General features: G+C 37.4%; 1 protein-coding gene across 4 annotated transcripts in view; it reads left to right on the top strand.

Moving 5' to 3' along the window:
* Window positions 1-27,385, top strand: part of CPEB4 (cytoplasmic polyadenylation element binding protein 4) — a 63,649-nt gene that overhangs the window by 7,850 nt on the left and 28,414 nt on the right. For all 4 annotated transcript variants that reach the window (XM_005599224.4, XM_001502804.7, XM_023617218.2 and 1 more), the window contains exon 2: window positions 10,963-11,044. In XM_005599224.4, the coding sequence (XP_005599281.1) occupies window positions 10,963-11,044 (82 nt within the window). The remainder of the gene's footprint in view (window positions 1-10,962; window positions 11,045-27,385) is intronic.

Genomic DNA, 27,385 nt, shown 5'->3' with positions numbered 1-27,385 from the left:
CTTTGTATTGCTTATCTTATTATATGCACTTTACTTTTCAGAGTACCTTTTGATAAGCTAAATGCAACCCAGGACAGATAAAACATTTAGCAGAATTAGCAATTTTCTTGAAGAGAAGTTTTATAATTATATATATGTATATACCTAAACTTTCACTAGCATTGGCGGCCTATTTCTTTCAGTATTTTGTAGAGTTTTGCTTATAATTGTTATTTTAAGAAATTAGAACATTTGATTCCTTTTGTATACATTAAAGGAGACTGTATTTTAATGGAGAATTTGTGATTTTCTTTTGATAAGAGAGAGGACAAGCTACCATAGATTTAAATTGAATATATTTTAGTTTTTATCCTGGAATTGTTTTGGTTTTTTAAATATTTTAATTTATTTAGTACACACTTATTGAGCACCTGCTATGTTGTGGACTAGACACAGACTACATAGCTCTTAAAAATAGTTTGTATTTGATTTATAATGTATTTCTGATTTTTGCTAACCTTTAAATGATACTGAACATGCATTTTTTTTCTCATTGTAAACAAATTAGCAACTAGCCCAATACTTTCATTTCATTTTAATCCATGAGCTGTTTAAATTTTAAGGCAAACTAACTAACCTTCAATTTTAGGTATGACAAAAACAGTGTAAATGGTATTTTCCAATATTTTAGTAATATTTTAGTATGTATGTAGTATTTTAGTGATGGTCACATTTATAAATATACACTTGTGTAAGCTACCTTGTATACTTGTACACAACATGTGCTTATTTAAATTTTGTGAGAAAATGATACCACACAAAAGGCAAACTTTAAATTCTGGGTAGCAGAATTCAGGTTCCATTACATATCAAGGAAAAAGTCCGTCAGCCACTTACAGGTCTTCTCTCGTGTTTACGAACTGAATGATTAAAATTTAAAGGCTTAAGCTGTACAAGGACTTTTCGTATTGTAGAGTAATTAGATTGGGCAGTTTCTTTTTACTAAATATTTACCAGATACATCCCAGTCATTTTTTTTTTTTTTTTGCGAGGAAGATTGGACTTGAGCTAACATCTGTTGCCAAACTTCCTCTTTTTGCTTGAGGAAGATGATCCCTGAGCTAACATCCGTGCCAGTCTTCCTCTACTTTGTATATGGGACACCTGCCACAGCATGGCTTGATGAGTGGTGTGTAGGTCTGTGCCTGGGATCTGAACCTGCAAACCCCAGGCTGCCAAAGTGGAGTGCGCGAACTTAACCACTATGCCACCAGGCTGGCCCCCCCAATCATTATTTTTTAATAGAGCTAAACTAAGGTATAGTTAATTCCTGAGTATTATACATATTAAAGCCATATTTATATTTAAATAGTGTCTAATAACTTCTAATAGTTCTTCCAGGTTTTTTTGAGGAATGCATCTGGTGCTAGTCAGTAAAATAGCTGTTGTCATCTTACTGTCTGTAAGAACCTTAAAAAACCTCAATATTAAGAACATGCTACTCAGAAAAATCTCCTAATTATAATATGGAAGCCACATTTGGGTTCCAAATACAGCTCTGCCACTTGCTAGCTATGTGACCTAGGGCAAGCTATTCAACCTTCTTGATCCTTCATTTTCTCATTTCTTTTGTCTGGTCTTTTTCAGGATAAAATGAAATATGTCTAATATTCAGCTTCCAAAAGATTCTGTTATTATAAGAAAGCAATTCATCAAATAGAAATATTAATTAAAAATTTTGTGAATAGCACAATTTCTTAAAGTGTGAAAACCATTGTATAACTGGTGTATGGTAATTTGAGCTTAATTTTAAAGGAAAATTTTATTAACTGAACTATAATTTTTTTAATAAAGTCACTGTACTTAAATAATAGTGGGAGTCAGGCTAGATGATTCTCTCATTTTTTTGAACACTGCTGAAAAATTTAGTGACCAATAGATTTTTTATTTTTTGTCTTTTGGTCAAGTTTTTTCCCCCCTTGTCTTTTAAATTCTTTATTATGGAAAAATTTAAATGGCAGACAAAATAGTATAGCAAACCCCCATGTACTTGTCCCCTGGCTTCAACAATGATCAGCTCCTGGACAATCCTTTTTCTTCTATCTTCCTAACCCTCTCTCTTGCCTTTTGTGTTATTTTAAAGCAATTCCCAGAGATCGTATCATTTCATCTGTAGATGGTTCAGTATGTGTCTATAAAAGATAAGGAGTCTTTTTTTTTCCTTAAAAACAAATATTTTCTAGTTGTTTTTTCAAGAAAGATAGAAACTGAAGCAAGGCCCACATTCCTGGTGCACCTGCTCAGCCTGTTTCACCACTCAACCTGGTGCTAATCTCTAAGGAAACCACTGTTGGCCTCATCTCCTCCCTTCTGGGTGGGGAAGGGAGTTAGTGGTCATGTGGCCAGCAAAAAAACGGAGATCCAACAAAAGCACCCAGACATCAGCTGGTGACCAAAAATTTGGCAGGCAGTTGTCCAGTTTTCCTCTCTCTATCTCAGCCTTCTCCCAGGTTCAGGCTCTGGGGACGTGTGAAAAGGATCTCTGAAAAAAGAGAGAACAGGGCAGGACTGAGAGCTTCCTGGTTGGATTTTTGTTTGTCTGTTTTTGTTTTTTAAGAGGAGTTTAGAGATTTTGGGTCTTTTGTGGGTCTTTGGATTGCATCAAACTTTTTCGTCTCTTGTTCTCTTTCAACCCACAAGTGTTCGATGCTTTCAGTGGCCCGTGTGCTGAGAGCAGGTGACAAGGCAGGTGTGCTCCTTCTCACGAAGTGTGCAGTCTGGGGACCTCTTGCTCTGTGTCTATGTGTTAAGAAATTCCTTCTGCTCAGAAGACCCTGGAGAGCTAAGGATGTGGGGATGGGAGCTCTCAGGGCCCAGAAAGTCTGAAACTGGGCACAGGCTGCTTTTTGACATTGCTGTCAAGGCTCCCAAAAGAGAAGAAAGGCCGTTATAGGACGCAAGCCTCAGTTTAGGAATAAAGACTGTGTACTGAGTGGACCATTCTCTCTGCTGACTCTGGACCCTCATCAGGCCCAGCAGCCATGGAGCAGAGGAACCTGGATGGCCAGTTAGCAGCCAAGGATAGAGGAGTAGCCAGAAGGGTGTTCATGACTTCGTTCCTTAGGGCTGAGTTTTACTAGTTTTTTTACCTACTTCCTTTAATGACCTCTAGCCCTGAATAGTTTATTAGGTAGGAGAAATCTTATACTGATATTTTTGGGTTCACAGCTTTTGGCCCATTTTGATTATCTCTATTAAAATGGGCTATAGGAAATAGCACAAAACAGCTGAATTCTTCTGATACAAATAATACCTAATTAAAAATGTTAGTTTCAGGCTCTTGCCCGAGAGAGAAGGGCCAGAGGGAATGTATAATGAATGGGTCTACTAACTGCTGGGTTGTCACATACACATCTCATTTCTCCTTAGTGCAGTTTTATAAGGGAGGTGTAGGCCTCATATTGCTGATGAAATCCAGGTTCAGAGAGGCTGCAGTGTCAAGATCATTTGTGTAGTAAGTGGTGATTTAAACGCAGGTCTTAGAATAGATTTTGATTATTTCTCTCTTCCAGGCAAGGTGAGAATGAATAGTCAACAAGAAGGGGTCTATTGATCCAGCAACTGAGTAATCAAGTCTAGAATGCCGGTTTGTCTGTGTAATACACGTAAGGGATGACAATAAATGTTTACCATTTTAAGGATTTCTAATGTTCAAAACAAGTATGGTTTATTTAGTGAAGGTGGAGTAAAAGAAAATTTTCTCAAAGGCTTTCTGGAGAGGTCTGATTCGTCAATTCATATGGAACAAATGGAGCTATTGATCCAATCAGGGTAATGCACTGAAGACATTCTTTCATTTATAGTTTATTATTCTGTTAGGGAGTATTTGGTAGCCTAGGATCTGTAAGACTGTCTTTATTATAAAGCGGTCATAATGAGAAAGTACTGACTGAAGAGGGAACCTGCTAAGAAATAGGAGATGCTGCTAAATGTGGTTTCTCCTACTTCAGATAATCACCTCTTTGACTTTAACCTCTGACTCTTGTTCTCTGCATTCAGGCCCCGCTTACAGTGAAGGATTTCATACCTTGCAGGTGTTAATAGACTGAAATTTCTAAGTCATGACAAGGCGTATTTAAATGCAGTGCTTTTCTGAGCTTCTGCTCTGAAGTCAGACTCTGCCACTTACTGTGTGACTTTGAAGGCAATTAGTTAACTTCTCATACCTTAGTTTGCCTAAATGGGGTTGATAATTGTACCCACTTTACATGATGGTTGTGAGGAACTAATGTATGTACATCATACATAATTCATGTAAGATGCACAACACTGAGCCAGGAGTAGCCACTTTAATAATGGTGGTGACGATGATGATGGACTTACTGTATGCTACTCATATGCTGCAGTCTGTGGCTATGGAGATGGGTGGAGCTCGCAGTCCAGTGGGGAAATAACTATAACAGTGCTTGTTAATGTCATGTGGGATGTCAGCATGTTAGGGGGACATGGAGAAAAAGGGACTTGGGCCTGCACAGGGATGTGAGGGTCGTCTGGAAGTGGAATCTTGAAAGTTGACAAGATGGTCAGCTTTTGATGTCTGTGGGTTTAAATAGTTAATCCAAGAAGAATATTTACATTTGGCAAATCTTGGATTAAAACTCCCATAGTTACCTTTGATTAATTATGGGCTCTACTGGCATCTCAAACTTCCTGTTTATTTTGGCAGCTGACACGTTGGCATAGACTTTCTTTTCAGACCAAAATATTTTCCTTTCCCTTCTTTGCCAGGGAGAATTTAAGCCTGAAAGAGAAACTTCGTAGGCTGATACAGATACGTAGCAGTCTGAGAAGTGACCATCACAGTAATGTCTGTCTTTATAGAAAGAATGAGTAAAGGGAGTCCCTGAATTTTGGCTTTGGTTCTTAATAATGTGGTTACATTGAACTAATTACATTTTGTGTTTTAGACCCAGTCTGATAATCTAAAACATACTAAGTCAAGTGTGAAAGGACAAGAACCGGTAACAGAGTGGTCGTGGTGGTTGATCTGTCAAAATTGATCTTGACTGTAATCTTGTTCCCAGTTATGCCCATTAGAGCTTGGAAGAGAGGGCTTTGTTTTGGGTTTGAAAGCAAAGTCCTTCTCTTCATAAGGAAACCTTAAAATCGTTAATGTAAAATATTTAGTTACGCTGTACTGCATCACGACTGGGCAACCAGGATGTAAATGACAAATGACGCCCCCAAGTATCTAATGAAGTTAACCTGATGAATGGACTTGCTTAACTCACTGGTCCCCAAAATGTGGTTCTTCACTTGGAAGCTTGTTAGAAATGTGGATTCTTGCACTCTACCCAGACCTGCTGAATGAGAAACTTTGGGGGTGGACCCAGTAATCTACGTTTTGACATGACCTCCAGATGATTCTGATGTACTCTCAAGTGTGAGAAACACCAGTTTAGATTATCCATCTGGATGTTAAAGGAAAAGAAAGCCCTGAATGATGATTTTAGTTTGTGACATAATTGCAATCTAATTGTTCTTTCTGATAGTAATTGACCAACAGGTTCACGTGCTTCTTGTGGGTACTTGTGGAATATTAGGAAAAGCCGCGTCATCAGTAAATGCCGATGTAAGTCTTCCTGTTTGCCATGGCAGTCGGATTATTCATGTATATGATAAAAGGACAGGTCCTGCTCTTTGAAATACTCATTTGTTTTTTCAGAAGGTTATTTTTATCAGCTTTGATTTTCATAGTGGCTTGTGTGGTTTTTCCTTTAGAAATTGTCCTGTGAAGTAGAGATGACAGAAACTGAAACCAACCAGTTACTCACATGCAACTCAATATATTAAATATAACAGTTAAGATTACAAAATAAAGTGAGGTCTACTAAGCATTGTAATCAAGTTTGCTTTGCTGAGCTTTGAAAATAATTGGTGCTCTTTTATTTTCATTCATGATTATTAAGCTCACATGTTCTAGAGTCAGAGGCCTGTGTTCAAATTCTGCCCCCTCCAGTAGCTTGACATTGATAAAGTTATTTAGTCACTCTAAGCTTCTGTTTCTTCATCTGTGAAATGGGATAATAACTGAATATACCTAATTGTATAGGATTTTTGTAAGGAATAAATAAGATTATGCATGTAAAGTGTTAGAGCTGGATAAATGTTAGCTACTGCTATTATTATTATTATTATTATTATTACTACTACTACTACTTCCACTTCTACTCCTGGGGTTGGCAGTAGGTAACCTGGAGATGCATTTGTGATAAGTCTCTAATTTGTGCACCACATCTGTCTGTCATCACAACAGAAAGAAGGAAGATAAGCCTTCCTTTCTTATGTTTTCAGTGTCTCTGATATCATCCTATATTACTCTTAATACATACATTTTTGTGCTTTCTCTCATTTATTGAGTAATATTTGAGCGCCTGCCATTTGCTGGGCACTACCCAGCACATTCCTGCCCCCAGGACCCTTACAGCAGAGGCTCTCGTTTATTCAAATGTATGTCTCAGTTAGTGTGCTCCCTTGACTTACCTTACCCAAGGAGGCATTGCCTGCTTTGGAGTGAGACTTGGGCTTGAATCCTAACTGAGCTGCTGAACTGTGCAGTAACCTGTCTGTGCAGTAAACTTTGAATTTCCCTTAGTCTTAGTTTTGTCATTAAAATGGGAATAGTGCAGTCTAACTTATAAAGAGGTTTAAGGATTAATTAAGATAGTATTATTGAAGTACTAGACGGTATTAATAAAGTACTAGAATAATGTCCGGTACTTAGTAGATGCTCAATAAGGGTAGTTCTGCTTTTCTACCTTTTCTCTCTGTGGGCTGCCGTGAGAAACCGGCAGTGGTGGGTTGAAGCAAATATAGTTGTCGGTGTTGCTTTCTAATAGATTCTTTGACCTTTTATCTGAAATCAGGACATCTCCCTTCAACAAATTCTTTTAAGTAATCTTTTTCAAAACTTGTTATTTTCCATTGTGTAAAGCATAATAAAAATGCAATGACTGTCCTCTTAAGACTATAAGTGTTCATTTTCTTATTTGTCTCTCATTGACTTCCACTTTTTTGTGGGCAAAAAGTGATGAACTTTGGTTAGTCATTCTCATTCACAGTTTTGGTTCCTGCTGTAGTTTAAACTGTAAATCTTGAAAGAGCGTAGACTACCTTAGAATATTGGAAAGCTAGAATACAAATGTATTTTGGAGCTAGGGAAGGAATGTTAGAGATCTAACCAAACTCTTTCCTTTTTCAGATCAGGCAAGAAGTCTAGAGATGAAAGTGCCCACGCTCAGGTGACATGCCAGTGGCAGAATTGGGGCTTCCTAGGGTCTAATGCTTGTTGCACTGATTTATGCTGATGTTCATATTTTGGTCATCAGCTCATGCTCAATCAAGAAGAGCTGTCACTTAGCAGGGTTTCTATTTTATAGTTAGTTTACTTTCTGGGAAATGGATCCTAGAAAATATATTAGTGGTCATGATATTTGGCCCAATTAGCAATCCAAAAAGGCAAAATCATGGAATGAAATACCGAAATCAAAGCACTCTCGGTTTGACACTGGTTGCTGGGTAGGAAAACTGGCGTTGTCTGTGTCGTTCTTATTCTTTGGGTTTATTTGTGTCTCTGCCCCTCCACCTACTTCCTAATTGCACAGACACTTAAAATTTTTTTAATTAGATGTTTAAAACGGACAGAAAAGATCAGTGAGGGAGTAATTCAAGAATGATAAACTTTGGACCCTCTCTGAGAACAGAATGTACTTGACAAAATATGTGACTTTTGAAGTCTCTGAATTACCAAAGCATTATAGGAAATAAAATGTTATACAAACGTAACATTGTTTATAAGAATTATAATTGCTAATAAGTTTGGATTGTAGGGAGGAGTACATATTAGACCAGGGTTGGCAAGTATGTGATACCTTTTGCCATTGAGTCTTGTATTTTGTACTGAGTAATCATCAGCAATCTGTTAAGACCTTGTCCTTCTGAATCCTTGCAGAGCCTGAAAATCCTTCTCAGCCCATTGCATCTGAGAGGCAATACCAATTGATCAGAGTTTGTATGTTGGTATTTGTCACTCTTGTATTAAATCATGATAAATGAAAGGAAAGTTAGCGTAAGTATAAAAATGATAGATGATTTTTTTTTATCCCACAGAGCATTACAGAAAACTTTAAATTTCATTTAGCCTTTTAGTTTTAATGTACTTCACCAATTTGAAGTCAGTGGTTGTTATTTTAGCAAAAACCTATATGTTCCAGGCAGTATGCTGGGGAGAGGATATGAAGGGGCTTCGTAAATTCTAGTACTTTGTTTAGAAACTTACAGGTACAAAGGAGCTTTCTTTACTTACTGGAAACAGCTGTCATAAAACAAACCAAAAAACACCATGTAATGTTCTTTATCACTTGCTTCTCTTCGATACTCTTATCATTTGATGACTGGCAAAATGCAAGTTCTGGAAATTCACAAGGTTGCTACCGCTTTAGTTGCATTAAAAAAAATAATAAAGTGTCCACCTCCTTCCCCCCCTGATTACAGTTATTTTGGCAAAAACCTACAACTCTATAGCAGGAAAGGGGAAATATAAAAATAAACCCTAAGATAAGGAAGTAGGAGAGAAGAAATATTTTAAATATTTAAAAATTACTTGAAGGAATTCATTCATTGATTTAGCAAACATGCGTGCTTTCTACCTGCCAAATCCTCTGTGAGGCACAGTGATATAGAAGTGTAGGATAAGACTTCTCAATTTGTTGCACATGATGGTACATGTAGAAAGTGGTAGTACTGAAGCAGAAATCGTCTGCCAGGGAGTTCCTGCCACCCCAGGCCCTCTGGGCAGTACTGTGGGCTGAGGAGATGAATATCTCGGCACAGTCACCCTTTGGAGTGATGTGTAGTGGGAACATTTGATGTAAGACATGCTTCCTGCCCTTGGGGAACTGACAGTCAGAGGACGTAGGCAAGTGGACTGAGGCGCTGAGAAGTATTGCCTCCAAGACTGATTTATTGGACATGGAGATAGTGCATGGCCCAGTTATGGGTGTGGTTCATAGACTGCTGAAAAGAGGACAAATCCAGCTACTGTAGATTTGTAGGGTTTTGATTTAAATTCAGTGCTTGAAGTGAGGAAGGATAAAAACAGAACAGTCTCTCCCTTTTGTGAATGCTAACCCTTAGAAATTCTAATTCTGACCAATGTCCTCCTGCCTCTCTGTAGACCATGTTGAGGAGATGAGCATGACCAGGAAAGAATCAGGAGGAAAGAATCAGGAGGAAAAGTGGGAAAGATGTTCTGGAGTGAGTTCTACCACTTTCGAGAAGAACAGCATGTTAAGGCACCAGCTCCCCAAACCATCTTCATCACCCCCTGTCTCCCAGAAAAAAACCTGTAATACTCTCTGCTTTAAATATCCAAATATAACTGCCCTTGATCTCCTCAAGTTACAGAGAGAAAAAAGTTTGTGTCATAAAACAGTTCATTCAGTGAACATTACTGGAAATCTTTGTGGTGGGGTGGGGTCAGAAGGAATGGTCCCTATTTCAGGTAAGTTTAATAATAGCACTGGGTGAGTGGTGTTACAGGACAGAGGATAAATGTCAGATTGATCAAAAAATACTCTCTCCTGAGTGGAGGACATCCTCTGTCAGCCTTCAGGTTCTAGAAGTTATCTAGGAAAGTGGAAAAGTAAGATCCCAACAAGTTTTTTTAAAAAAGGATAAAATTAGGTGAACTTTGTAAAAAAGCCAATCCTTTGAGTTAAAAAATAATGTAAAAGAACATATAATTGAAGAAAAGCTCATAGAATCCTGTTTGTCAAATTCCTTTGAGAGCCCCTTTTTCTTTAATATTCTTGCTGTGGTTTTTGTGTGTGTACATGTTTATTCTTAAGGTGGGTCAGAAACATGTATTAGTGCTTCCTTTCAGAATTTAATTTGAAAGTGTTTTCATCTTCTACTTTTCACTTATCAAGCTAAACTGTAATTTTAGTTATCGCTAGTACTTTTTATCCAGAAGAATTCCAGAGCAGTTGGGTGGTTGTATATTTTAAGATTCCTCACCCACTTTTCAAATGCATTTTGTTAAGCCAGGGTTTAGACCAGCAGAGTTCTCCACACCCTTTCTTCCCTTTAATTTTAAAGGAAGCAAAACCGAGAATACGTTGCCGCTTAGTCGTCTTACTGACATTTGATGACTATTTTCAACCCTTGACTTGTAAGAAAATTCAGCTATTCTAATTAGCACACGTGGCTGCCGCTTTAGTAGATAACTGCTGAAACAGGTTTGGAAAGCTTTGCCCTGTCACTGCAATATTAAGTATCAGAGAAAGAGTATAAATTTTATTTTTACATTTATTTCTTGTCCTTAACTATATGGAAATTAGTTTTAGTTGTTTCTGCTTTATTAGTAAAAGTAATGTTTTTATTGAAATTATTATTAGAAATCAGATCACTCGTTGCTGAGCCCTGGGTACTTACTTTTGTGGTTTTGATGTTTTCTAAGTGTTAAAAATAAAATGTAGTACAGTTGTCCATCAGTACCCGAGGGGGATTGGTTCCAAGACTGCTGCGGATACCAAAATCCAGAGATGCTCAAGTCCATTATATAAAATGGTGTAATATTGTCATGTAATCTACGCACATCCTCCTGTATGCTTTGTCATCTCTAGATTACTTATATGCCTAATACAATGTAAGTGCTATGTAAATAGTTATTAGACTGTATTGTTTAGAGAATAATAACAAGAAAAAAAGTCCGTACATGTTTGGTGCAGACACAACCATCCTTGGTTAGTGGAATCTACGGATGTGGAACTCGCTGATATGGAGACTGAGTATAATGTGCCCTACACAGAGAGGGAGTAAAATTGCCACTTTTTGTTCTGTGTCCCATAAAATGCAGCTTATTGTCTTCTTTTATAATTAAATGCTATTTTAAAAGTGGTTTGTGGCTGTTTGTGTTTACAGGATCGCCCCAGGACATTTGACATGCACTCACTGGAGAGTTCACTCATCGATATAATGAGAGCTGAAAATGATTCGATTAAAGGTAACTTTTAAAATGTCACTATTTGATTTTAATAAATAGTTAAAATTTGTATTATCTATGTGATCTGATGAGCAATATGGCAGATATTATGGATTCATATTTTGTATCTAGTCAGTTCCATCAATTTTATACGTGTATCTCTTTTTGTTAAAAAATCAGACGTATTTGATGGACATCCACTCTGGGCCCATCGCAATACCAATTAAGAGAACTACAAGAGTACTGATTGCTAAGGGTGAGCAATTAACTGAAAAGACATGAACCTACACTTCATTTTTTTTATATCTCTGGCAAAAACTGCTCAGTGCCTCAAACCTGTATGTCTGTCCATCATGACATTGACTATGCACTAGGAAGAATTCAAATGTTGATAGATTTTTTGGCCTAGTTTCACATTTTAAAAAATGGCCAACAGTTTCAAAGTTAAAATGAAGTTTTGTTGTTCTTGAAATATTTTCTGTGTATTATGTTAAGAAAAACAATAGTGCTATTACTACTTGGATTCTGGCTCAGTCCTCTTACTAACTACCCTGTGTTGTCTGGATTAAGACATTTGAGTTTGACTAGGCCTCAGTTTTTTCATCTTTACAAGAAGGAACTTAGAATCACCCTTATAAAAAGAGACTTTCAATGCAGAGCTTTTACAAATAAAATACTGTTGCCTGGGCCCCATCCCAGGTGTGGGCTGGGACTTGGCCTGTTGGTTTTTTAATGTTCAGGTGATGCTCATGTGCAACCAGGATTGAGAATTACCAGACTAGATGTTCTTGAAGGGCCCCTCCAGCTCTGATTTTGTGAAAACTACCCCACAAAATACAAAGTGTTTCTGCACAAAAATCTCCAGTTTACTGGAAAGCAGGGGGTTTTTTGTTTGTTTGTTTTGAGTAATTTGAAATGTTTGGTATATTTTGTCATCCCACTTAAGTTGTTTGTTCCTTCCTTCATTCATTCACTCATTCATTCAGTATTTGTGAGCCTGCTCTGTGCCAGACACAGCTCTGCACTGGGGTCAAAGGTAGCAAAGGCAGCCTGTTGCTTCAAGTGGGCACCAGCCTGGCCTAGTGTTCCTTTGAGTTTGGTTTATCATATTATAGATGCACTAAAACTAAGTATTTTTCAACAGACCAATAATGGTAAATTTTTTCACTAGGAAAGCTTTTTGAGGTCTAGAGAGATGAAAAATAAGGTGTGAAAAAATACGCATCCATCTGATGAGATAACTTTGAAATAAGAATATTTTGAAGGTCTTTGCTGAATTCCTCGTGGAATTCTGATGGATGGCTCTAATCCAGATGTGCACTCTCTTTCTGAGGAAGGATGATCTCTCAGACTTCACTTGAGTTTTGCCATTTCTTATACTCTGACTTTGGATAGTCCTTCAGCCTCTTTGACTCTTCTTTTTATTTTCTCATCACAAAAGCGAGGAGAGTCTAAGGCCCTTTCTAGCACCAGAAAAACTGTTCACTCTTAAAAAGTAGCTAAAGGAGAAATCCGACTAAGGTCTGTGGATTGTACCAGTTCCGTTTTCTGATTTGGTACTATAGTTATGTAAGACGGTACCGTCTGCGTGGGGGAACTTGATAAAGGGTACACAAGATCTCTCCGTACTATTTTTTTTGTAACTTGCTGTGAATCTGTAATTATTTCAAAATTAAAAATTAAGTACAGAAAAAGTAGCTAAAGGACATTTGTTTATTCTTAATGTATTTGATTCCTTCAGCAACCTTTTTTTTTCTTGGAGAGCCTCTTATATACTAGATACTAGGGAGAATAAATAATTAGAACTCATTTTCATGAGTGCCTATTTCTTTTATCAGAGAAAACACAGATTACCAACAGCAGCAGATATAAATAATTTCTTGTGTGATGCTTCTAAGGAGCCTCTCACTAGTACTTAGGTTAGATATAAAAGTTTGCACACATTATTCTAACAGGATTAACAGTAGCGTTTCCTTGGTTTGTCAGATACAGCCGGGACATCTCTCTCAAGTTTATTTCCTCTCTCCTAGTTTGTTCAATTATTGTGTCAAGTCCTGCATTTATTCTATATTCCCTTTTTAATTTCTTCTTACTAATTTTTTACCTAAATTAAGTTTCTTTAGGTTGATTCTGTAGGGGTAATCAAAATTAAGTCTGATGACAGAAAAATTAAATCTGATTAACATAAAGGTTTTGTAAAATTGTGATTTATAAGAGGAAGTGTGGCGGAATGGAAAGACCTATGAGTTTTAGAGTCAGAAGGCTGTGGATTTAAATTGCTCTTTTGCCGCTACAGTTCGTGGTGGTTTGAGGATCAAGTGATATCTGTAAAATCCAGCATACTTCCTAGTTCATAGAAGACACTCCATAAATGGCATCGATTATTACTAAACATCTATTAAGTCTGTTCTCATGCTTATCAAATGAGAAAGCCAGTTTCAATTTAAGTGCCAAGGTGACTTAAGTATATTAAGTGAACTTTGTGTATTTTTTCCTTCAAAGAGCAATGAAGAATTCACAGATGAATTCGTGGTCCTAAAATGCCAGACTAAAGTTAATGCTTGATTTTTTTTTTAACCGAGATGATGAACTTTATATCACTGTAGTCTGTTGCTACCAACATGTAGTTTTACTGAGGGGAATACTTTATTTCTTGTCAGACTCTCTTCTGATTTAGATAGCTGTTAGGAAAACTATGCTTGATTCTATTGTGAGATTGTGTTTAAAAGTGATAATAAAAGTTGAATGTATTTAAAAAAATAACACACTGTCCTTTGATCCATTAAAACCTGCTTAGCCATTTTGAAAATAAATAGCCTCTCCATGTGCTCTGCTTCTTTAGAAACAGAGAACAGAAAGTGGGCATTAATTCTCTGAGACTAGTAGAGAATAATATGCCTTTCAGAAAAAAAAGTATAAAATATAAAAATTCAGTTAAAAGAATTAATTTGAGAATTGTTTAAAAAACCTCTACCATATGGAGGCAAATTTTATATTTGAGCTCATTTTCTCTTAAAAATAATTTCATAAACTATATTACGAATGACATTTATTTTTACCTTTAATTTACATTTCCTCATAGAAATGTGATTTGTGTGTATGTATTTAAATAATAAAACCTAAAATTAATGTAAGAACTACAAGTTGAGTGAATTGATATGGCTATATTATTCGTTTAAATTTAAAAAAGAAAACCCGGCAACTGAATTTGCCCTTTCCTTTTGGGAAAAAAAATCTAATACAGTGGAGTTAAAAAATTTTATTTTTGCCATCAACAGACAAGATGCTTATATAATATGCTAAGGAACCTTCAAATGTAGTTTTTTAGTTTCTTTGTGAATGTGTTGTTGATTCCAGCTGGCTTGTTGGAAACCATTTATCTTTTTTTTTTTTTTTTTAACATTTTAACAAATGTGCAAAAGGAGTACCTAGCCTTCATTTCATAATTTATATTAGCTTTTTCCAGTGTATTTTAAAATCGTTTTTCTAAGAATTTTAAGGCTATTATCATTTTCTCCGTGTCCAGAGGTTTAGCTCTTTGGGAGGAAAAGGGTCCTCCCTCTACCTTATCTCCAAGGCCTTTCTCTGATCAGCTGGAATGTCTGTGTGTTATTTTTATCTGCGAAATTGTGTTGCCTTCTCCATAACCAACGCCAGTGACAATCTGCAGAAGCTCTTCCCCAGAGACCGATTTCATTTCTTTACTGCACATCCAGTCTCATAAGCTAAGAGCCTCTGCTACAGACTAGTTTTGAATTTTGATCTCCCAGGTGGCAGCTTGCGCATTGCTACAATCTTATTAGGCTTATCAAGAATTGTTTTCACCTGGACAGAAAAATCTTTTATAGATGCTCAGATGATTATTTGGGGAATATTGTATCTTACTGTTATTTGTGTTTTTTCTCACCTGTGCAATTGGTACTTATTTTTTAGAAATGGAGCAGCATGAAATAGATTAAGACCAAATGCGAATACGTCTGTTTTCAACCTTCTGAAGCATAGGCTGGACACAGTGAAATAAAGATTCATGAAGCAGTATTATAGTCAGTGTTAGTAGGAGAGACCTCTGAAGACTAAGGAGCCTTTTTTTCTTTCCTGAGTGTGAAGGGAATAAAGGAATATACGTATAAACCAAGAAGTAGTCATTTATGGAATGAAAGCAGAGGGAGACAGCGCTGGAATAGAGAGACAAAAAATAGTACCTGAAAATGATCAGATGTCAGACAGAGTAGAACAATCCATGGTTTCATAATAGTGGTTGAGTATTGTAAATCCTATATATGAAAACAATTTAATATCCAAATTGCTTCCTTTCACTAAAAAGCCAAATGAGACAGCAAAATTATTGAGAGAACAAAGGCAATCTGTAAACTGTCAAAACATTATGGTTGTTCTTCAGATATTAATTAACTAAATTATGAGTCAGAATATCTTCTTATTTTTCCTCAGAATATTGTGAAATTGGAGTCTTTTTCTCTTCATATTGTTATGGAATGTGTCTTGCTTTCAATTTTTGGAAGGAGAATTCAGCGTATCCACCTCAATCCCTCTGAGTTTCAGGCATTCTTAAAATACTTAATTTGAATGTAAGCAATAATGATTGCATTTAGAAATGCAGGTTGTTTAAAGTTCTGGTCTTTTACATATCCCCGTGGTGCCCAAGAAACCTATTGCATATGGAGAGTAAGTAGTGGAGTATGGTATACAATTAGACATTACTGCCTCCCTTGCTGTTCATGCATTCATTTAATAAGAATTTATTTTTAAGAGCTAGATCTACTCCAAAAATACTACGTATTTAACTCCTGACTGCTGAAGGTATTGTGGCCTTGCATTTTAAAATACTTTTGATATTTTTTTTCTTTCTTTATCTACACATTGAATTTGGGAGCCCTTCCACCACTATTTTTCATTGCTGTGGATTTGTTTGAAACAAATGCTTAGATGAGCAGGCAAGTGATGATTCCATCTGGGCCTCTTTTCTTTGATGCTAAGCAAAAAAATTTATAATAATCTCTCTAGAAGAAAATCGTGAAACTCAGTTGAAAGTTTAGTATACAAAGTTTGTTTCATTAATTTTATGTGAGATTTTTTTATGTCACTGTAAGAGTGTGACTGTTGGGATAATTATTTAAATTCTGTATCTTTACAGTAGGGAGAGAATGAAGTTAGTGCTACTTAAAAAAAAGATACCATAAATAATAACCAGGAAACCTTAAATTTTCCTTTGAATACACAGTTCTCTTAATATTCCTGTAAATTGCAGTCACGTAGTTCTCTATTTTAAAGAACAGATGTCATATACTGATACAGATGTTTTAGAACAGACATTGTACACTAACTTTGTGTATACTGAGATGGCTCTGGAAATCTATGAGAGTTGCTGAAAATAAGACTAAATTTTTAATATTCAATCATAAATTTGAATTTGAGTAAATAAAATTTTAAAAAACAAAAGGAACTCTTAACTACGTAAGTTCTGTTGCTATAATATTAAAATGATTTATTTTAAGTAGTAGTGGGGGGGAATCTAATTTCCTAGAGGATTTAACCTTTTTCTGTTTAGATCAGTTTGCCTGTGGCAGTTTGAGTAGTGCTCATGCGACACTCTGACCCCACTCCTCCCTCACCCTTTTAAAAGATTAGATGCACACTTTTCTTTAAGTATATTTAATGGGGCATGATGCAAAGTACCATAAAGAAGAAACTGATAATGCAAACTAATTTTACTTTTTATTTTAATACGTTTAATTTTACTTGGATTCATAATCAAATTTGTCCTTCCAAGTAAATTACCATTATGCGGTATCAAATGTCTTCTGGTGAATTGGGGGATCTTTAAATATTAATGTCTTAAAGATTTGGGGTCCACCAGGACGCTGCCCTGCAAGGGGGCAGGAGCCTTCGAGAACTGGCTGGTTCTTTCTCGCTCTGTTTGGATGATACCAAGTAATTCAAAGCAGCATAGCAGGGGAGTGGCTGAGGTCTCTGGAGAGGAGAAAATTGCTTTACTTGTTGAAGCCTCGTGAGTAATGGAGCAAGGTACATAGCAAAGAATACAACTTAAACTCGGCTGCAGTGACCTTTGTGTGTGTGGCTATTCAGAAGTGGAGTGGTTTCCTCTCCTTCAGTCTCCCTTTCCTGACTGCTGACATGGAACATCCTGAACAGTCTTTCTCTTTTGCTTGGCTTAGCTGTGCTGTAGGATGGGACCTGGGCTTCGTGTTGAGGTAACTTCCTTTGTGAAGAAGGAGAGGGCAGAGTAGCGGGCATGATTTCATCGTGTTCCTGGTGCGGGGTCTGTTCTTAATTTTGAACCGCGGTCTGCTTTCTGGTTTACTGCTGGTCAGAATTTGTTGGATTCCTCACAGCGCTGTGTAGGCAGAGTTTTCAAGGGTATGGATTTTGAACTGTGTGACTAAACATTTTCAGATTGAGGATTGCTGTTGTTTTTGGTTTTGTTTGTTTTGTTTTGTTTTTTAAGGGGAGAAGAGGCAAGGGAAATGCCTGGGAGAACAAAATGTGATGTTTGTGAACGCTGCTGTGCTCATAGCACTGGAGTGAAGTCTTCCTTACTCTAGCCCCTGAACTGAAACCAACTCGGTTCATACTAATCGTTTCTTGTGCCTTGTCCAGATCCTTGTCTGCCCAGTTTGTTTACATAACGTACTGGTGCACAGAAAGGAGGGCTCCTCTGCCCTCTACCCTCCACACATTTGTGATAGAATACTGACCCTTGTTTTTATTTGTTGTGAAAACCATATAAGCAGTTGTCACAAAGGGGGAATCTGTCTTATGTCATCTATGATGTGGGTCCGTAATTACTTAAGCAGACCCCTTATCTTAGTCCTGAACACTGAGCACAAAAAATCTTATTTTGAGTCCATGAAAATTGAGTGGTCATCTTAAAATGTTGTTGCAACTCTGATTATACCTGGGTGAGACGTGAGGGGAAAGGGGGGCAGGGAGGAAAGTGACAGGAGACTTTTCATGTTATTAGAAGGCTAAAGATCCTAAACATTTCTTTAAAAGATTCTTTTAACTCATGAACTTTTTTTCTGTTACAGTTGCGTTAAGGCTCACATATTTTATGGCTGTTGTGACTTAATTTTATTTGGCACATATTCAGGGTGGAGATTTGTAAAGGGATAAACTATATGTGATAATTAACACTTAGAAATAACAAATCCCCAAAGCAGCAGCAATCAGGTAGTAAATTAATACGTGCTTTTCTAAAATGTTTTACATTTTCGCATTAAATATTGTGTACAACTTAAGTATAGGTATTACCATATGGACAGACAATAATATTATTTTCCATTCAGAAATGAAATCTCAGTGACATTTAAGTAGTAGGGTTTTCAGACTTTGTCAGCAGTTTGTAAGTATTACATATTAGGGCCCTCCCTATGGTATAAAAAAGTAGGAGGTCCAGAGCATTTCTAGAGATCCATTTTATTTATGCTCCACATCCAAATTAACGATAGTATATCGTGTACCTTTTGATAGTGTCACTTATTATTTTTCTCTTTTTTCCTTCTATATTATGAAATTATGGACAAGTGACTTGCTATCTCGTTTTCTGAGAGCTCCTAGAACAGCCCTATGTACTAATACCTGCATAATGAAAGCCCTTTTGATTATGGAGTCATATAGAGGGAGCTGACTGTGAAGGTCTTAAGACTTTCCTTGATCCTGTTATGTAATCCTGGACTATGTTATTTGCTGACTTTGAGGGAGGGAAAGCAATGCCATCTGATGCATAGCTGATACAAAAATATCCAAGATTCTCTTTGCATTCAATTTAGCAACAGGAAGGACAGAATAGTTGCACAGTTGTGCCATTTCTTGCTGATACACATGGAATTTCTACCTGAATATTATATACAGTTGATTCATTTATCAGCTGATATGCCTGATTTGTGAATTTCTCTACCCTCTGCTACTTATTTTTTCCCGTTGTGTTGCCACTGTCTTCACTACCAAAGGTAAGAGAAAAGAGAGAAAACTCAGTGCATTGTTGCTGTTCAGCGGTAAAAGTTTGCAAAAGGAATAGTTTTTAACTAGTTTTAAACTAGTTACTACTTTTTGAATCAGATCTTGTGATGGCTAGGCTACCTCCGAGCTTCATTCTTTTGTCTAATTGGCTGATTCTGAATTCAGTCCCACACCAGTGCACTCCGTTCTAAAGCAAGGCTTTGTTTTATTCCGGGTATTACCTGGTAACCAGTCAATTAAGAACATTAGTGGAACTCTGAAGGGAAAGCAGTTTCCATTATCTCTTTGGAATCCGCTTGGGCGGATGCCAGTTGCTATACATTGGGAGAGAGAAGGAGGAATCAACTAATTAGAGGACCCTTTTTTAATTCTTGAGAAACCAACAATAAAGTGCAAATCTTAATTCTGAAGAACAGCCATGATTAGTTGAAGTATAAAAACCTAAAAAAAAAAAATCTAACTTCTACTAGCCGTAATATTCCAAATAATAAATGTCTGATATGGTTTACATCAGCCACCTGATCTCTATTGTAAATGATCAAAAGTTGTTAGATTATAACAGACTTTCCCAAATTATAAGAAATAAAAAAAGAAGCATTTAGTTAGGGTGTGTTCACACCGCGCTCTGCCATTAGCAGTTCCGAGGCCCTGGGTTGGTCACTTCTCTCTAGATCGTGGTTTCCTCACCTGTAAACAGAGGGATGAACTTAATAATCTTGAAGTTACTTTCAGCAGTTCTATACAGTCTTTTTGGCGTGTTACTCCTAAGTGACAAAATTGAAGAATTTTATAGTTTAATCACTGAAAGCAGCATATGAATTTCATGATTGGGTATGGCAATATTTAATAGCGAGTAGTGTGTAGAAGGGATATAACTAGAAATCAGTGAGCTTTAGTCAGTTGAGTGAAGACTGCGTCTAGACTGCATTTGTTCCTTTTGAGATAGGCCTAAAAATACTGTTTAGGAAGCAGTTGTTTAAACTTGGCCTCATGAGGTGTTTCTGTTCTCAATTTGTGGACCACAGGCCTCTTCAGCCATGGGAATTATTTGATGGGCCTATGAACCCATTAGGACCACACATGCCAGTTAGATGATAGATGTGACATTGTTATACATGATTGTCTTCCAAAAACCATGTAGATGCTGATGTCATGCAATTCAATACATTTAAAGGTGTTGCTGAATTCATAGTAGCCTTTTCTTATTAAGGTTTTCTACTGTTGTTGTTTACCCTGTAGTATTCACTGGAGTGGGGGTTGGGGCTCCAGTTGTTGTCATGGTGGGGAGCCTCTCTGAAGTATTTTCATCAAAGTCGTCTTAATAATTATAAAAGGTTATGAAACACTGCCCTAGAGAACTTCTCCAAGTGTTCTGCTTTAGACCTCTGCATTAGAATGTTCCCCATTACCAAAAAGAACATAACATAAAAAGGAATTTAATAGAGGAAATGGTGAGGAGGAGGCCAGAGAGGACTGAGGAGGTCACTTACCATATCCTAGATTATTTTTCTCCACTAAATAGCATTTTGGAACTTCGTCTCTGACATCTGAAGCTGTCTTTTTGCCCTTTGAGGAGCATAGGCTGTTTAGGCTACATCTGGCACAATGCCAGGAGGCAGGGGGAGCCATATGACAAGAAGAGTGCACCCCGGAATTGGGTAATGTGGCAGCCCTTTGTTAGAAGGAGAGATAGCCGCCTTTAATCCATGTGGTTTGGAAGTATCTTATATTTTAGCTTCTGCTTATATTCCGGTTCCACAAACATTTGAGCATATTCCATGTACCAGGTAGTAGTAGATCAAAGAACACCTTTGATGCTGGTCCACACTTTTCTTTTTTGAGGTAGATCTGGACATTCTGTATAGGAAGCAGTGTTAACAACCAGTCCCAAGTGAAAGAGCACTTACTTGTGATACCATCTCTCTGATTTTTATTTTGTGCCCCTTCTGAGAATTATCTATGACTTAAATCCTTACACTAACCTTTTGGTCTGAGTTTTGTGGCTTCCGTTTTACAGTTGAAGAAATTGAAGTTCAGAGAGATACAACAGCTTCTGTAGAGTCACTCAACTAACTGGTACCCAGAGGATTAAGTTAGGAACACTCAGCTTCTGACCCCTGGTTCAGTAGCTTAGGTATTTATTGTGTAGCATTTAAGAGGGAAACAAACATTAAAAAAACTTAAACATTTTTGTCTTAGTATGCTTTAGACAGAGAGTAGGCATTAAAGTTTCTTAATTTCTATTTAGGAGGCAGGGTACAGAATTTAAGATCTGTATTTTAGCGTAATGTTTTGTAAGAGATTCAGATCTCACACCTGCTAGTTTCTTATTGAAGGGTGCCTCACTGCGGTGGAGGTCAAATGGAACCACTGAGGGAACTTTTCCAAGCTGGATTATTCTTTTTCCTGATTCTGATTCACCACATCTGTCATGAGACGTGAGCATGTGTATTCCCAAAGTGATTCAGCTATCCTGCCCTCCCTCCACACTCCATCTTCACTTCACTTGGAGAACCACTTTGGATATTTATGTCAAGTCTAAAGCTATGGGAGGCCATTCATACAGCAAATACATATCAAGCCTCTACTGTGTGCCAGGCACTATTTTAAGCTGTTGGGATATATCAGGGATTAAAAACAAAGACTCCTGGCCTCATGCAGCTTATCCTCCAAATAGTTAGCAGATATCTTTGAGCAGCCTGTTTACTATTGTGTTTTGAAGGCTAGTAAATAAGACCAAGACTCAATGCCTTGAATACCAACAGGAAAAAATAGGAACTGGGCCTTCTGAGAAATAACAAGAGGTGAAATTAGATCAGGTATGAAATTCAAGTACATTCTTCATTAAGCTTCAATGAAGTCATCAGAATTTATATTAAATAAGTGATTAGAGTTGATGATAGGTGTGTATGCAGAAGGCCAACTAGTGACTTTGCTGGTTGCTCTTTGGGGTTTGGACTACAGTAACCAATTTTAAGAGCAGCTTCTCTCTCTTTTCTCTGATTCTGAATCATTTGCAGGCAACATAGCTGATAGTCCCTTAGGATTTCATAAGTTTGACTTGATCTTCTTATATGTTCATGTCAGTACAAAGAGCCGTTTCTCAAAATCATTTTTACCTTGGGGCCAGTCCTACAATTCTTTATGTTTATTCACTGGTTCTTTTAAAATGTGTCTCTTGTAACACTTTTCTTTTAATCAAACTTTTTGCAAGGCAGGAGAATTTTAATTTACTGCTTTGGCTTTTTTCTAGACTACTTAAAACTTTTCTACTACCCGTTGGTCTGTTTTTCCACTTTTCTTTCCATTTTATTATCCATTTCTCTTTTTTTAACTGGCTTTGGCTGGTTTAGTTTAGACAAAAACTATGCCTCGTTTTTTAAAGCTTAAAAAATTGCCATTAATCTCTGGTATCATAACATCCTCTTAAGGCGAGTTATCTTGTTGCTCTGTCCTCTAAATGTAGCATCCAGAGTCAGAAGGCCTCTGGCAGGGATAAAAATAGCCTTCCTGCTTGCTGGTTTGTTGTGAGGTTTACTGGCAGTAGGAAATCTTTTGAATTCCTCAATTGGGTCAGCTCATTGCTAGTTTCTCTCTAGACCTTCCCTTCTGAAATTCTTAGGTGCTTTTATATCTTGCAACTTTGCACCTGCCCTGAGTTATAGTCAAAGCCATCTTTCTTTGTACGAAACCTCCCACAATCTGTAGAAATATGTCCCTGTTGACTTGACTTATAGATAAATGATATTTTCTTTTGCCACTGTTACAGTCTGTTTTTCAACTACCATACCACAATTGAAAAATTAAATCTGAGCTTTTGGCACAAAAGGAAGATCCTCCCTGGCTTTATTAAAAGGAAAATTTTTAAGCTGAATTTCCAAGTTTTCATTTCCTAAAATCCTGCTGCTGCTTTGCCAGTTTGGCTATTAGAAAACTAAGGAATTAGGTTTTTTTCCCTTCTCTCTCCCAGAGAAGAATTATATCCCTGTTTGTAACCAAGAACACTAGCAAATTCTCATTTCTCTGAAGCTGAAAAACCCCCCAGATGGCCACTCCCTTCTCCAAGCTTCCAGTTTGGGTCTTATTTGGCTGAAAGGTATCCTTCCTCTTTCTTTCTCTCACAAGTGGAAAATTGTTGGTTATCTCTGGTTTATAGTTGGAGAGGGAAAAGAAATTAAAATTAATTGAGCACTTACTGTATACTGGGGACTTTTCTGGACTTTCTGCAAAAATTGTCTCATGAATTTCTCCCAACAGCCTTGTGAAGTAAGTGGAAATATCTGTTTTACCTGAGGCTCAGAGAAGCTAAGCAGTGTGCCCTGCCTCACAAGATGGGATTCATCTGACTGCCCTTTTCATTGCATGCTCCATGGCAGAGAGACCACCAGTCGCTGGCTTTGCTTCAGTCATTCATTCAACAGCTATTCACTGAGCACCTTGGTCTGCCTCGAGCTCTGGGATGCAAGACCCGAAATCAGTCCTCAAAGATCTTGTTGCCCTAGAGGTAGAGAGTTTAGAAATAGGTAATTTAAATGTAATGTAATAAGTGTAAAGGATGTTGTATGAAGCACATAGGAACCGGAGAGCAGGTGGCTTGGGGCAAGGAGGACTTTACATAGGATGTGAGGCTTAAGAGAGAAGCTATCTGGGCATGAAGGTGGAGGCTTGAGGGTTGAGACATGGTGGGCAGAGAGAGAGGAAGGCGTTCCAGACAGAGGGAGGAACTCAGAAGTAAAAGTTAATGGGCCAGTAGTTTCGAATGCCTGGAGTACCTAATGTGGGACGGCAAATGGTAGTGTGAAGAGATGAACTGGAGAGATAGGCAAGAGAATTCCGGTATTTTTGTAGGCCCTGGCTTTAAACTGAAAGACAAGTCTGCCCCCACAGAAGAGTTTTGTTGAGCCTAAACTGTGTGTGTATGTGTGTAATTTAAATGGCTCTGTGGGAGACAGGGCAAGACTTTCCACTTGATGTCAGTTCTGGCCAGTTCCTCCTTTGTGATTTTTTTACATGAGACTGTCTTCACTGGAAGTTGGTTGTATCACAGATTGGTCAGCAGGTGGAATAAGCTTGCTGATTTTGATTTGGGGAGTTATTTTTAGGTCAATAGAATAAATTATTAAAAATAATTATTTATATCATTAAATGATAGACCATATTGAATACATTTTTATTAGTTCATATTGATATGTGTTCTGTATAAGTATAAAGTTGATATTCAGAAACTGAATTTATTACACGTTTCTTGAGCTTTGCTATGCGTTGTCCAGGTCCCCACAGCGCCATCTTGCTGCAAGGCTCAGGCAGTTTTGGTAAAAACAGCATATGTGGAAAGGCAGGTGGAACGCCTCCTTTAAGAAATTCTTTATGGCAGTATAGCTTTGACTGACTTAGACGTGAACTAAATAAATTAGCAGGAGCAGAAGCAACAGGAGCACCTCTAGTTAGGCAACAACAGCAAGCATGTGTGTATGTAGATATACGTGTGTGTGTATATTGTGTGTATAAATCTTTGGTCTACCTTAGAAATGGACCTAAGCCCATACTTACTTTTCCCTATTAGAAGTTTTTAATGGTGTCCTCTGAAAACCCCTCCCTTTTCTTTGGACTATCTAAGTTTTTATAGTAAGTCAATAAAAAAAATTAGAATTTCACACTACTTGTCACTTTATAGGACTACATGGCTATATTTTGGACAACCTTGCAGAATTATCCCCTATTATTGGTCCTTGGCCTGCACCATGTCACCAACAATGCTGGCATGACTCTGAAGAAGAGAAGGTCATAGCATGAAATATAATAGCACTGTAGAACATTTGATATTTCTCGGTGTGTGTTTGAAATGGCGGCATTTATTGTATCATTTCTTGCTGAATCATCAGTAGCAATAATATCTGGGTTACTTTTTAGGAAATAACTATTATTTTATCTAATTTTAAAAGCAATACATACACATACTGTTAATATATTAGAGTATTTCCTTCTAGTCTTTTCTCCTTTCATCTCATTGACTGGGATACTTTAGTTAGTGTGTTAAAAGAATATGATAGTCCATACTGTTCTTTTGAGCACCTCCTCCCCCCAGCAGTTCTTAGTCTTGTTAGTAAATATTGGTTCTCTCCAACTTGCAAATGCCTTGCATAGAATTGCCTGGTTGGAGTGTGGATCTTCTAGGCTGTAGAATTTGGTAGTGTAGTTCCCCAGACTCACACTGTATCACTTGCCTATATTTGGCTAGGTTGAGTCATGTCACCAAATATAGTCTATGCCTTCTGCATGATGTATCCAGGCTTCTGGCTCCAGATGCCACAGCTGGCCTCCAGAGACTACTGCTTTCCCGTCGTAAAGTCCCTTAAGATTAGGACTGCTGATCAGGCAGTATTTCTTTGTATTTATAACACAGCCAATACAAAGAACCTTCAAAGAGTGAATTTTATCCACCAGATAGGTTAACTTGCCTGAAATCCTAATGCCTTCCTTCTCCCTTGAGGAATTCAATTCTTAATGTGCCAAAACCTGGGTTTTGTTTATAGATACATGAGTTATCAAAAAAACAAAACCCACGAACACTGGGTTATATTCATATTCAGATAGCTCAGTTATTTTTATTTTACTTCTTTTTATTCACTTGTGAAATGCTGATGTTTTAAGTTCCATGGAATGAGCTCATTGAATGCTTACCTGGTGCCCAATCAAGAAGCTCAAGGGACCAGGAGAAAAAAGCTCTAGTTCCTAAGGGGGCTATAATGTACAAGAGATAAGTTAGCCAGTAGCTGAAATGATTACCTAAGAAGATTGGCTGTTGCAACATAGCTGGAAATAAAATTTGGTGACTTAATCTAAAAAGGAGGTTTCCTTTTTGGGGAAGGTACCCTGGAAAAAGGTGAATCTGAAAAACAAAAAAAAAAGATTTGAAAAATATCCTCCAGAAAGAGGGCCACAGTCTCAGATGAGGGAGGAGGGGGATTGTCAGCGGTCTAGCCGTGGAGTAGAAAATGCAGAAATGCCAGCACAAGCGGGTATGCAGAGAGCACAGAGGCTGGTAGAGCAGAAGTGAAAGGACTGCAAGGAGAGTGGCAAAGCCTGTGGGAGACTTTAAAGGCCCCTGGCACTGAGAATGGGAGCTGATGGAAGATTTCCAGAGAGGAGGTGACGTGTTATCTGTAGTAGATGTGGTGAATGCATGACTCTAGATATTTTAGCTATAGAAAGAATTTACAGAAGGATAGGGCAGACAGGTTAAGGAAGCATTATGAAAGTTAAAAAAAAAAAAGCTTTTTCAGTATAACTGTGTATATTTTAAAATTGAAGTAGAAAGCATTACTGATTGGTTAACAAAATGTTAAACCAAAATACACAGGTGTATTTGCTACTCAGAGGCCAAAGTTGGTTCCAGCCTCACAGGACTCATATCACAAGACCAGGTCAAAAAAATTAAAAATAAGTATCACTTTCAGAGTTAAACTATGAACTTTGCCAGTGCTTCCTCAGCGCCCTATTGTCTTAGTGGAAGGGTAGAATTACTGTATTCAGAAGTCTAAAGAGCAGAAAAAGGTCACCTGCCTTGGGGGTAGAGGGTGGGATCCCTTTAGGACACGTACTTTGAGGCAAACCCTGAGAACTGAGTTAAGGGACATTTTTGTGCCTGTCAAGTTGAAATAGTCTTCTTATCTCCCTCCTTAAAAGGTACCCAGAAGCGAGTTTCTGATAAGGTGGAACTTGATTTGTTAAACTGGACCACCCAGTTTGGGAATTTGTCTTTTGGATCCTCATTATTAGTTATCCCTTCCTGGCGTCAAAATAAGAGGCATTATAGTTTATATGGAACAGCCCTGGTTTCAGTTGGAATGTAAGCGTTAAAAAATTGAATATCTTCTTGGAAATAACAAAACATTTCCTCTTAACTTTGATTAATATGTTAAATATTTTTGTTTCTGTATTGATTTACTTCATCTTTTTAAAAAAGTTTTATGATAAATAAAAATGGTACGTGTGATAGCTCTGTTAGTTCATTTACTAGAGGGTTTTACAACTATAACATTTATACATATGTTCCATTACAGAAAATCACCTGCTACTTTGAGTTAACTGATTCGAAAACAGTACTCACCCCTCCTAAGTTTTTTTTGTGTGTGTGTGAGAAAGAAAGATTCGCCCTGAGCTAACATCTGTTGCCAATCTTCTTTTTTTTTGCTTGAGGAAAATTAACCCTGAGCTAACATCTGTGCCAGTCTTCCTCCACTTTGTATGTGGGTTGCCTCCACAGCATGGCTGATGAGTGGAGTAGGTCCACACCCAGGATCTGAACCTGCAAACCCGGGCCACCGAAGCGGAGTGTGTGGAACTTTAGCCACTTGGCCACGA

Source organism: Equus caballus, chromosome 14 (genome assembly GCF_041296265.1).
Source record: "Equus caballus isolate H_3958 breed thoroughbred chromosome 14, TB-T2T, whole genome shotgun sequence".
Classification (NCBI taxonomy): Eukaryota; Metazoa; Chordata; class Mammalia; order Perissodactyla; family Equidae; genus Equus; species Equus caballus.
This window is presented reverse-complemented; position numbering and strand designations above follow the sequence as displayed.